Raw genomic sequence first — 13,743 nt, forward strand, 5'->3', positions numbered from 1 at the left:
AAGTCCCTCTTTCAATGATCCATTTCTGTAATGTGTCATGTGGGCTTATCAGCAGAGGCAAGGAAGCAATACAACCACACATTTGCTGTCTGAGGGGGAAACGAATTGCACTGTGACCAATCACAAACAGACTGAAAAAGCAGTGAGGTGACCGGTCATGATCATGAGGCACATGTGTTATTATGTAGTGATCTGTGGACTGAAGAGCTGGCAGAGAAGTTTTTATTTTATGCAATTACTCACAGTACTTCATGGTGACTGAAATCTGAACTGTGCTGTTGGGGAATTGGTGTTATTTAACTAAACTGTAGTAAATGAAATTTGGGCATACTGGAATTGTGCAGAGAGAACTGCCCATCGCTTCAACAGAGAAAAGAAATAGGAGAGGAAAAACATAAGGATCTCAGAGGCAGGAGGTTACTTTATAAAGGCAAAGACAGCCCAGAGTGACACAACGGAGAAAGAAGTTTGGGAACTGGGCCTAGCATCACCGACATCTCTGCCCCTCCACTCTTCTTTCTGAGAAGAGGGAAGACTGGAAAACCAAGAGCCTGATGCTGAGAGGCAGCACAGGGAAGGTGAAGAACACGGTGGCTGGCCAACAGGGTGAATTAGAGGCATCTGTCAGACGGTATAAAGAATTAAAGGAGGAAAATAAGAGGCCTCTTGAGAACAGAACGGAGGCAGAGAGAGGTGCAGGCCAAGAAAAACATGCAAACAGATTCAGATAACCGGATGCAGCAATATGCATCACCAGCAACAGTGATGTGTCCAGGTGAATGAAAGCTGGTCCAGATACAGGACTTGTTCCTTCTGTGAAATTAGAAGCCATGGTCCTATCTCCCAGTGTAGGTGCTAGTTATATTTTTACAAAAGTACAATCAAACAAATTGAGTAGCTGAGAATAGAATTGAAAAATCCAAGGCCCAGGCTCAGTGACCATATTTTCTACAAGTTGCCCACTCATCTCTCCATCCACAGAACTCAAGAGGTTCTTTACTTGAACCTGTCTCAGCTCTTCACACACAGTCTACTTGGTAGGACAGTTTCTGGTCTCTTAAAGCAGGGGCTCTGCCTTGCTCAGCTTGGCACCCCTTCTACTCTGCATGGGATACAGTGATAGAGGGAACAGGTTAATAGAGCCAAACATACATGGACCTTTAAACCCTGGCTCTGTGGTGTGAATCGGGGCAGTCTGTTACTTAATGCTCTCAAGTCTGTTTCCTTACTGTAAAGCGGGGGCAACTCAGAGGGTTATGGGCATTAAATGAGGGGGCTCGTAGAAGCACTGAGCCCGGAGACTGGCACAAACAGACAATAATAAGCTACTTAACATGTGTTTACTGAGGGGATAGGCCTAACGTTCTCCAAAGTCATTAGTAAGAAAATTACATTTACAAGAGTTACTTGGGCATTTCCATGTAATACTCAGTGCTGCTTTGATTTTTATAGAACCAACTCTGTGGGAATCAGCATGTACCAGTTAATCCCCTTCAGAATTTTTTGAAGTTGTCTTCGCTAGAAGTTCACACTGAATATTGGGCTGTTTGATTTACTGAGCAGGAATAAGAGGCAGAACAGCCTTAATTAACCTGATAACAACAAATCCCAAACCAACAAAGCACACGAGACTGCAAAAGCACAAAACTACAATCGGCACCAAAAACTGAATCCACTTGTCTACAAAGCACTAGAAGACATACGACAGAAAGACAAAAAAACAGTTAATAAGGGAACAGGGTGCTGTATTCTGGCTAATGGCATTTCTAGCAGAAAACTTTTGATTTTTAATTTTTAAAAAACTAACGATCACTATACTACAACCAGCAAGCTAAATGTAAACATTCAGGTAAATTATTAGCTTTACTGTGGTTTCTAAAATAAATTCTGCTCCCACATCTCCAATGTGTGCCACAAGAGCACTGCCAGCTTTGGAACCATTCCTTGTTTAGAGAAACACTGTAGACCAAAAAAATGACACCCAATAAGGTCACCTATGTCACAGTTCTCTCTGGTTCACTGCCACTGCAGTGGCCAGCAGAGAGACCTTCTGGGCCTCTTCCATTAAAAGACCCCCAAACAATACTACTTACTTAGGTGACTAAGTCAGAAGCAACCCCCATCGATGCAATTATCCCACAGAAACACAAAGCGTTAATTATCTTCATCGTCAGGCCTCCGAAAAGACTTGGCCCATTGTGAGCTCCATGTTTAGAATTTCCGTATTAATCCAAAAATAATTAAAACGAGATTCTACCTTCAGAGCTAGCTGTTCTTTCCCAGAAACCTAACTGACAGCACTGGTCTGTTTATCTCTCCTCTCACCATTCTGCCAGCCTGGGTTGGGCTCTGTTTCTGATAATAGTGAATAAAAATGCCTCTCTCCAGTTCCTACGGCACATTCCACTACAACCTTTCACAGCGTTTTTAAAAGGCTTACAAATACCTTCTTCTTCTAGTCTATCTCGGGGCTATCTTCTTGGGGGTAAAAGCTGAAGCTCAGGGGAATGAGTGACACGCGTTTACTCCACAGGTGCCGACTGGCTGAATGTTGCTGGTGACCGAATCAAGTGCTTAAAAAATCGAGAAACTGGAATTCAGCCAAAAAAGTGAAGAACCCTATCACTTTGCTTTAGGACAGCTAGCATTTCATTTCTGAGACATTTTCAAATGGCAACTCAGCTATGAGTTGAGTCCATCACTGGAACTACTAACATTTTACTCATCTCAGAGTTGGTGTGAATCTCTGTCCTTCTTCCATGCTATTTAAGAAACCACACAAACTACCGTGTTTCACATTTGAATCGTACTTCAACTTTACATGAGGTTCTTAGTAACACAGGGCTTGGTGGGCATACCCAATAGCTACCTGTGACAAGTGGGCACCACATTGGACAGCACAGTTCTATAGATTAGTGATTTTTTAATAAAGTACTTAAATATGACTTTGCCTTGTTTACTGCTAGTTTCCCACCACAAAACCAAGTGTTTGATAGGCTTAAATTAATAACAGTTCAGCATTTTATAAGAACAAATTCCAGAGTCCCCTTTAGTTCCCCCTCCTGGCCTAGTTCAACTCCTTATTCTTTTAAACACTTAATCTCAGTGACAGTTTCTTTCAGTTTTCCCTTTTTGTAAAAGAAGATGCTTAATCTCTCTATAGTCATAGCTTGCCCACTCATTTCCAGTAATGCTCAAGCCCTTGGTGAAGATGGATCCAGATAAGAGATGGCCATGTCTCTTTTTCTTCCTGAGGAGTACCTACTGTCTTGGAACCTCATACAGACTTTTGCCAGCAACAAACATAGAACAGACAACAAAAAATGATGTCCTCACCCCAGATATTTTTTCCCCTTTGGCCTTTATATTCCATTGTGCTTTTTTCTCTTCTGTGTTCTTGCCACCGGGCACCTCTTTCCATTTTCAATTAGCTTCTTTTTAATAGAGTCGCTCTCTCTCCACCAGACTTAGTGCATGGGCCCCGTGAATTAAAACAGTATCCCTCAACTCAGCTCTTCTGCCCTTTCAGAATTAACAACCCCTGGGACACAACAAAACAAAAAAAGAAACAAAACAAAACAGAACCTCCTCAGACTTGGCGGGGGGGGGGGGGGAACCCAACTTGTTCAAACCTTGATTCCTCTTCTCCAATAGTACATCTATCAGAGTCTTTATTCTGCGGTTCTCTGTAGCTATTAAAAATGCCTGAATCAGCAAGACTGCCTGCCTACAGGAAGACAAAACTAACAACGAGAAAACAGACACCAGAAACAGCGTAATCCGGGTCACCCTCTTTGCCGGTGGCAGCCAAGGCTCTATGACCAGGCACCTTGGCTTGCTTCCTTCATTTTCACTTTCTAAAACCCTTCTCTGCTTATAAACTGTGTTTTATGCACTGATACCACAATTTCTCTAAGTCCAGCAACCATTTTCTTCTCCTCAGACCCACCGTTCACACACACCACCAAGAAACCACAATGGCAAGCTCACCTCAGATTCCTCTGTGGTTTTTATTTCTAGCCTCACCTAATCACTAGGCGTAGAGATGGAGTCCTCTCATACTTCAACAGCTTGCCTGATACTGTTCATGGCCTGTCTAATCGAAAACTCTGCAGTGATCTAGACTAATGAAATAGTTTTTCTCTCTTCTTCTGTGAAAAATTCTATAACATCTCTCTTTCTTATAATCATTCAGTTAGTTTCTGTTCTCTTAATGGCATTCTACTGAGACTTTGCAAATAGAACTGCAAATTCCTCTAAACAAGGGCTATGAGGCCCCTGGGCCTGCTCTGGGTACTGAAAAACAACAGGTTCCCAAGTCTGCAAGGTTGAGAGTCAGATTCTAGACTGCGGCAAATCCACCAAGGCAGGATTACTCTTGGAAACACCTTTACGAAGGCAACCAACCAGCTTCCCCTCGAGACAGCACTTTCAAAATGTCAGTAACTGGCACAGAGTTACAGACAGTTTCTATTTTTCTAATTTTCTCCATCTCCTCAAATTAAGTTACTGTTATTCTTTTGTTGACACTAGTTATTTTTGGCTTTGCTTCTATCTGCCACATGAAGGAGGAGGTCATGTTTGTTCAAAGTTCTCCTTCAAATTATTCCATCTTTTATTGAGTGCCTGCTACGAAATAAAGCACTATGCTAGGTGCCAAGAGGAACTCAAAAAACAGACAAAGCGATCTGGATGAGGAGAAAAATCTGTACGCAAACTCAGAAATATAGGGGCAGGAACAAAAGAGTAGGCAGGGTCCTGACTAGATCTGTAAGTATAATTAGCTGTTCTTCTGCCGCTTCTCTCTGCCATGTCACCTTCCTTACTGCCTTCTTTTCCACTGCCTTTTATGAGTTGCGATTAATAGGTAATGCTCACCAGACTTCCTCCTCATCTCGTCCTTCCGTGACCTCTATCCATATTAATCTTTTTGGTTGGCCTCTGCCTCAACTGCCTAGGCTGCCTCGAGAACTGGAACTGCTGCAGGCTTTCACTTTTCTCTTTCTCCCTCGGGTGGTTCCACGGTGGTTCCTGTACCTCTCAGCAGGTACAAAGAGGAGATGCCACAGGTGAAATATGAAAGATTTTCCACTGTGTATCTGAACCAAAATCCCCGACACTCATGTCCCACATTTTTTAATTTTTGGTACAAGTTGAGTACAGTGAATTTTCCATACCTTGCCCATAAAATATGTTGAGTAAGTATTTGCTTTGCATCCACCAATAACAGGCAAGAATTGGGAGAAGTCTGAGTTTCTGTAATGGAGATTTCTGTTAAAATAACATTTTCCAAACTTATGTTCTACAGATCACCAATTTTGTGAGTTTTAATAGGTGTTAGGAGACAGGGAGTCTTCGGTTAAATACGCATGGGAAACACTGGGTTTTACAAAGTTAAATGAGTTTCTTTACCGTAGGACTGTTGATGGCCCCTTAATATGCTAAAGTGAATCTCTCATTTCTTTTAATTAACTTTTATTGGAGTATAGTTGCTTTACAATGTTGTGTTAGTATCTACTGTACAGCAAAGTGAATCAGCTACATGTATAAATGTATCCCCTCTTTTTTGGATTTCCTTCCCACTTGGGTCACCACAGAGCACTGAGTAGAGTTCCCTGTGCTATGCAGCAGGTTCTCATTAGTTATCTATTTTACACATAGTATCAATAGTGTATATATGTCCATCCCAATCTCCCGATTCATCCCACCTCCCCCTTCCCCCCTTGGTGTCCATATGTTTGTTCTCTACATCTGTGTCTCCATTTCTGCTTTGCAACTAAGTTCATCTGTATCATTTTCCTAGATTCCACATGTAAGCGATATTAATACGATATTTGTTTTTCTCTTTCTCCCTTACTTCTAAAGTGACTCTCTTAGAGGAGAATATTAGGGAATATCATGTGAAGCTTTCCTCGACTGACCTTTTGACTCCATATCCTTTTTTTCATGGAGCAACTTCCAGGCTCAATTCCTCCTCTGTAAACCCAGTACTTACTTCATGGGGTTATTTATGAGGATTGAATAAGCTAATACAAATAAAATGCTTAGAACAATGCTAGGCATGTAGTAAGCACTCCAAAAGAGACAACTATAATTATGACTACATCCCCATATGCAGATATTTAACATGGCAATATTCCCAGAAAAGCAAAACGAGAAAATTTCTACTGTACAGTTGGCCCTCCGAATCCACGGTTGCGGAACGTGCGGATGTGGAGGGCCTCCACAGGTTCCGCAGCCGTGGATACGGAGGGCCAAGGATACCAGGCCGTTTTACATAACGGACTTGAGCATCCATGAATTTTGGTATCCACAGGAGTCCCTAGAACCAATCTCCCATGGATACCGAGGGACTACTGTAGTTTCCACTGTTAGTGCCAAGTGGATTGGATGAGTCCTCCCTTTGCCTGAGAGGCACTGCTTGAGGCTACAAATAACAGAAAACATTTACAGAAATCATTGATATATATGCCATAGTTATATATGCCATAGTTATCAGTCAGAAACTTAGATCTTACAGAAAAAGCCCAAAGGTAAAAGGGTCTTATGAATTTTCTTTATTCCAAAAGGAACAAGCCTTGAGAATTTTGAGGGCTAAGGCAGTCCAAATACTCAGCACAGTCTCTGGTACATAATAAGCACTCAATAAAAGTTTGATGACAAACCTGAGAAATTAATGGATAAATGACTATTACCTCAAATAACAACTCATATATTATTTCTAAATCACTGTAAGACAACTGGGAAACCCATTACATTTTTATATTTAGGCTCCCTCACTCTCCTTTATAATTGTTTAATCATTTAGGTGGAATATAAAAGTAGGCAGAAGAGTGGCTGCCATATTTTGTTTAAGAGGTGTTATTAGAGGCACTTGATTAAATTTAATCTCACAGGGATGTCACAATAAAATCTGCTAAAAAAAAATCAAACTATAAAGGTAATATGCATAGTACACACTGGTGCTGCTTAAGTGACGTTTACATCTTTAAAGAATTAAAATAAATGAGGGACGTCCCTGGTGGCGCAGTGGTTAAGAATCCGCCTGCCAATGCAGGGCACACGGGTTCGATCCCTGGTCCATGAAGATCCCACATGCTGCATAGCAACTAAGCCCGTGCGCCACAACTACTGAGCCTGCACTCTAGAGCCTGTGAGCCACAACTACTGAGCCCGCATGCCATAACTACTGAAGCCTGTGTGCCCTAGAGCCCACATGCTGCAGCTACTGAAGCCATGCTCCGCAACGAGAAGCCACCGCACCACAACGAAGAGTAGCCCCTGCTCGCCACAAATAGAGAAAGCCCGCATGCAGCAACGAAAATAAATGAGCTACCTCATATTTATAATTTATACAGAAATTTGATATTTATAAATTTACACAGGACTCTACCTCTTGTCTGTTCACCTAGGCTGGTTTTAGAACTCTGCGAAATTTTCTAAGAACTGAGAAATGATGAGAAACGGAAAACTAACCTATGAAGAATTAAATGGGTTAGTAGAAGGAAAAGAAAGTGTATTTTTTAAAACTCATGAAGGATCTTCCCAACTATTTTTTTCCCTGATAACAACGATACCAAATACTTCCAGTTTTAAAATCCCAGGATTCTAAGGCTATGACCTCAAAATCATTATCACTGCTTCTATCACCCAGTTTCTTCCTTTTATTTTATAACTTTCCTTCCTTCCTCCTTCCCTTTCTTCCTTTTTAAAACAAATAACCTGATAATTCTCACATTAAAAAATTCTAGGACAGGGGTCAGCAAACTATGGCCACGGGCCAAATAGGACTTGCTGCCTGTTTTGTATGCCAGATGGTCAAGACGGTTTTTTTACATTGTTAAAGGGTTGTAAAATAAAATAAAGAAAAATATGCAACAGAGACCTTATGTGGCCTGCTAAGCCTAAAATATTTACTACCTGGCCCTTTATGAAAAACTCTGCTGATTCTGTACTAGGATAATACTTATCAGAGCTAACCCAGTAATTTCATATAATTCATATCAATGACAAGTTCACAGTGAATTATTTTACGACGGTAATTAGAGTAAAACTCCATAACAATATTTGTTCTCTTTACGTATACCACTTGGTTCCAATAACCAATTAAATTGCTTTTTTTTTTTTTTTTTTAGAATGCTAGCACCAAACCCAGAACATTATGGAAGTTCAAATATCAAACTCAGACCATCTGAACAACAGTCCTTCAGTTATAAAGCTAGTCTAAAGCGGTGGTGTAGCCTAGCTAGAGGAAACCCTCTTCTCTCATGGGAATTCAGACCAACTGATAAGTGAAATGAGCCCTAAACATTTTCTCATATTGCATATCCCCCAAACTCACATCGCTAAAAGAAATAAAATAATTCTCCCCTGATGCCTCTGAAGTCTACCCCAGGTGAGATTATATATATAATCTCAAAATCTCTAATGTGTTTTCTGATTCCATTTTCTTATAGAGTTCTCTCAAAGTACTCAAAAGAAAACAAACTCAGTAACTCACTCCAGAGCAGGTCTCAGAACTCGGACTTTTAACGCTTCTAATATTCGGTTTAACTCCACAAATGGTTCTTTCTGGCTTGGGTCTACAGAAAGACCAGATTCCTGAAAAAAATGAAAGAACTTTCATTAGCAGTAATCAGAATAAAGAGATATGGTAAAAGCATATTCTACATTATAAAATGTGAGGCAAATCACTAAAGATAATTTCTTTTTACCATGCATTTCTCTGGCAGAGACTGATGACTGAGCCCCAGTATCATTCTTCCTCCATTTCTATAATAGTAAAACCCCAGATTTTAGCTGGGCACATAACCATACGGAATAAAGCTGGGCATGGCTTTGCAAAATGTAAGTTCTAGCCAATGAAACATAAGTATATACTCTTTGTCCCTTCCTGTAATACAAAATGTCTAGCTGGGGTTCGGGCTATCCTGGACCATGGGGACAAGGGACACCTTAGAAACAGCAGAGCTACAAGCAGCCAAGGTCCCTAAGAGCTTCATGGCACATGGCTACCACATATGGCTTACTACCTCCTATTTCTGTGTAAGAGAAGTAAACTTCATTCTTGTTTAAGCCATTGGTATTTTGGGTCTCTGTTACTTGTAAACAAAACTTAATCCTAAATGACACAATTTATTTTAGGAAATTTATATGGACACACACACAAAATCCCATAACATACAGAGAAAGACTTGAGTTATTGCTTATCTGAAGTGTTTAACAGAAAAGGCTTACATTAGAGGTCTGGTTTACAGACTGGCTTTAAATTATTTAATCCTTACGGTCCTTCGTTTTTCTAAATGGAAAATACAACAGCACAGAATGTAAGCCACAGAACAGAGTCTGAAGACACACGAGTTGGAACTGAATCCAAGTTCCTCCACTAAGAACCTGTATGGCCTTGGGCTGGTTACTTCTCCAGACCTCAGATTCCACATCTGTAGAATGGAAGCAGTCATTTCTTCCTCACAGGGTTGCAGTGAGGTTAAAGGCAGGGCTTGGCGGGTGGTAAATACTCAATACAGGGCAGCTGCTAATATTATGACTATGTGGTATTGGTAAACTGTTCTGAGACCCCTAAGTTCATGTCTAATAGGAATAAAAGACAAATGTTGCTCACCTGAAGTAAATTTTAGCTTGAAATTCATTTGATAAACAAAGTTCTTTAAGCTGGGCTAGATGAGAAAAGCAAATATAAACTTCTTTGTCCTTTTCTTCTCTGCTATACTAACCTTCCCTCTTAAAAGAGATGTTTTATACATACTACTGTATATAGAAGATAACTAATAAGAACCTACTGTATAGCACAGGGAACTCTATTCAGTGCTCTGTAAGGACCTATATGGGAACGGAGTCTAGAAGAAAGTGTGTATATGTGTATGTATGGCTGATTCACTTTGCTGTGCAGCAGAAACTATCACAACATTGTAAATCAACTACACTCCAATAAAAAAATTAATTAAAAAAATAAATAAAATGCCCTGGCTTATTCCAAAAAAACAAACAAACAAAAAAACAAAAGAGGAGATGTTTGAAAAAGTAGCATCACTTCTGACCCTTGATTGATGACCTGGGACCAACATTCTGGGGCAGGAATAAGGAAATAATCTGAATAACAAGTTCTAGGATTATAATTTTCACCAACTTAAGAAAAAAACAAACAAAAACTTCCTAGTAAACTGAAGTCAGCCCAGATGATTAAAACGTAAAAATCTCCCTATGGCTTAGAAGACTTAAAAACTGCAAGGACTTCCCTTGTTTCTGTTTCATCCTCTCGCAGGTGGCACACTGTTACCTGGCAGAGCTCCTCGGCTACATCCAGCATTCCTTGTCGAAAGAAGTGCTCCACCATCACCTCATTGAGAAGCCTTTGGCTGTCTGCCTGCCAGCAGCCATCTATTCCCACACTGCTAATGTCAGAATCAAAATTCTGAAAAACAAGAAAGCAAATCATGAATTGACCAGGATACATCACTTGATATGTTTTCACCCCACCTAACTTAACAGAAACAATGGCCTTTGTTTCACTCTGAGACACCTCAAATAAGTACCCAATTCCAATTCATCTGTAGCCTATGACAGGAAGTAGCTTTTCCATTGCTCTTTTCTAAAACTTGCCACTCTCATTCATTATCGCTGGAAGGGTAATAAACAAGCACACTTTTTGAGGGTATTTTGGGGAAATACATAAATTTAACAATGACTTCTGTGAAGAAATTGATTTCTAGGCATTATACAATAGCAATATTTTCAGAGGTGTGCAGTGATACCTGTAAAAGCATGTTCAATGCAGCATTGTCTAACAGAAAAAAAAAAAAAAAAGAAAGAAAACCCATTATGTCCAGCATAGGATTATTCAATAATCCATGGCACATCCCAACAACTGCCGTGCCAAGGTGGAGACTGGGGATAGGAGAACGGCCAGATAGTTCAAAGAACAGGCTCTGGGGCCAATCTACCTGGGTGTGAATCCTGGTTCTATCTTACTAGCTGTGTGACCTTGGCCAAAATTACTCAAGGTCTGTGAGCCTCAGTTTCCTTATCTTAAGCAGAGAAAAATACTTTTATGGGCTGAACTGCATCCTTCACAATTCCTGTGTTGAAGTCCTAACTCCCAATACTTTATAAAGTTAAAATGAGGTCATTAAGGACAGCCCTAATCCAATAGGACTGGTATCCTTATAAAAAGAGGAAATCAGGACACAGACAGGTATAGAGTGAAGACCATGTGGTACAGACCGAACGTCTGTGTCCCTCCCAAATTCCTACATGGAAACCCCAGCAACCAGTGTGACTGTATTTGCAGACAGAGTCTGGGAGAAAGTGGTAAAGGGTAAATGAAGTCCTAAGGGTGGGGCCCTAATCCGGTAGGCCTGGTGCTCTTGTAAAGACAAGGAACAAACACCAGGGCTCGCTTGCTTGCTCGCTCACTCTCCACCACATGAGGACACAGTGAGAAGGTGGTCATCTGCAAGCCAGGAAGGAGGTTGTCTGCCTTCAACAGGCAATGAATTGGCCAGCACCTTGATCTTGGACTTCTCAGTCTCTAGAACTATGAGAAAACACATTTCTGTTGTTTAAACCACCCAGTCTATGGAATTTTGTTATGGTAGCCCAAGCAGACGAAGACACCACATGATGACACAGGAAGAAGATGGCTATCTACAAGTCAGGGAGAAAGGTCTCAGAAGAAACCAACCCTACCACACCTTGATACGGAACTTCCAGTCTCCAGAACTGTGGGAAAATAAATGTCTGTGTAAGCCACCCAGTCTGTGGTACTTTGTTATAGCAGCCCTCATAAATTAATATACTTCTTTATTGGTTCAATGAAATGGTAGTTGCTATTGCTAGTATTACTATTTATAATTAAAAAGTGAGGTTCATTGTTCTGTATCTACTAACATGGAAAAATGTCCATAACACCTTAAGTGAAAAAAAGCAACTTTGGGCTTCCCTGGTGGCGCAGTGGTTGAGAATCTGCCTGCCGATGCAGGGGAAACGGGTTCGAGCCCTGGTCTGGGAAGATTCCACATGCCGCGGAGCAACTAGCCCCTTAAGTCACAACTACTGAGCCTGTGCGTCTGGAGCCTGTGCTCCGCAACAAGAGAGGCCACGATGGTGAGAGGACCGCGCACCGCGATGAAAAGGGGCCCCCGCTCGCCGCAACTGGAGAGAGCCCTCGCACAGAAACGAAGACCCAACACAGCCAAGAATAAATAAATAAATAATTAAATAATTTTTTTAAAAAAAGCGACTTCTACAAAACTACAAAATTATGACTCCATTTGTTAAAAAAAAAAAAAAAGAATCCTTAAAAACCCAACCTCTCCCACTGAATGCAGTTACAAAATCAGGACTGAATGGAGTAGCTACTTGAGGAAACAGAAAAGTGAATGGTAGTAAGTGGACTGGGGAGGAAGGCAAAGAACTGGCAGTGAGTTTACTACTTTTCTCCCTCCAATATATCTTAACCTGGATGCAATGCAGCCAAAACCCACAACTGGGCACCCAGGATGTGGACAGAGCACTCCAGGAGAAGCCCTTCGGTTCTGGCATGGGGAACAGGAGTGTACTCTCCTACCACACAGAGAGTGGGGGAAATCGCATGCTTTTTTCCCTCCCTTTTCTTGTACCTGTAGCTCAAGGCAGTCTGTAGTTAAATCAGTTTCTATTTCTACCCTTCACAGCAGTACCTAGATTATGTTTGACTGAATAGCCATGGGACAAGAATCTTGGGAGACCTTTAGAACTCTGTCTACCACAGCAGGCAACCTAAGACTCTGAGGCACCTTTAGAAAGGGATCCTTCCTCTCCAGTCAGAGAAGCTATGGTCCCAAGAGCGAGGGGCAAAAACCCCTCTTGCATCTTTTCTCTCTGTCCTTCTACCTTGTAGCCCCAGATATAGGCAGAGTTATGGTAAATATACAGGAGAGCAGGGTAAGTAAAGCCCCAGATTTCTGGCTGGATGACTAAAAAGGCAGCCCCAGAGAACCATAAAGTAGCAGGGAGATCACAGAGAGGAAGGAATGCAGGAAAGTGATCCCCCCACCAAGTTGTTTATGAACTCCTGGGCTCACCCTCAAGTTATACAGGATGGGTCTGACCCTCAGCAGCATACCACAGACTTTGAAAACTGGACTAAGAGACAGCCCTAGTTTCCAGGTCCCAGAATGGCCACTGGTTGGCACACAAACAGAACATACCTGAAGAGCTCTGTAATGGCTTTAGAAACGAAGCTGACATTGAAATTATTTTACAACTCAGAGAATACTCAGTAGCCTGAACCCAACCAGGTCAAGTCCGCTAAAACAAAAACATCAATGTTCTCCATAGAACTTAAATAAGACCCAGAGGCTCAAAACATAATATTAAAAATGTCCAAAATACAATCCAAAATTATTTGTCATACGAAGAACTAGGAAAATCTAAATTCACATAAGATGTTCAACAGACAACAATGCAAAGATGACAGATGTTGGTATCATCAAAGACGTTAGAACAATTATAAAATTGCTTCAAGAAGGAAGGGCAAACACTTTGAAACAAAAGACAGAAAGTCTCAGCAAGAAACAAGATATAGTAATCAAAATTAAGAAGCTGTTGCATGGACGCAACAGCAGAACAGAGGCGACAGCGCAAAAGTCAGTGAAGATCAACAGAAATTATCTAATCTGAATAACCAAAGATTGAAAAAAAATCGAACAGAGCCTCAGGGCCCTGCATGACAATAACAAAAGA

The 13,743-nt window shown here is 41.1% G+C and overlaps 1 protein-coding gene across 1 annotated transcript in view; it reads right to left on the reverse strand.

The window, feature by feature from the left end:
* Nucleotides 1-13,743, reverse strand: part of RMND5A (required for meiotic nuclear division 5 homolog A) — a 60,311-nt gene that overhangs the window by 15,349 nt on the left and 31,219 nt on the right. Inside the window, exons 3-4 of the mRNA XM_059942396.1 lie at nt 10,298-10,432; nt 8,501-8,601 (exon numbers count right to left, since the gene is read on the reverse strand). Of these exons, the coding sequence (XP_059798379.1) occupies nt 8,501-8,601; nt 10,298-10,432 (236 nt within the window). The remainder of the gene's footprint in view (nt 1-8,500; nt 8,602-10,297; nt 10,433-13,743) is intronic.

This window comes from Balaenoptera ricei, chromosome 13 (genome assembly GCF_028023285.1).
Source record: "Balaenoptera ricei isolate mBalRic1 chromosome 13, mBalRic1.hap2, whole genome shotgun sequence".
Taxonomy (NCBI): Eukaryota; Metazoa; Chordata; class Mammalia; order Artiodactyla; family Balaenopteridae; genus Balaenoptera; species Balaenoptera ricei.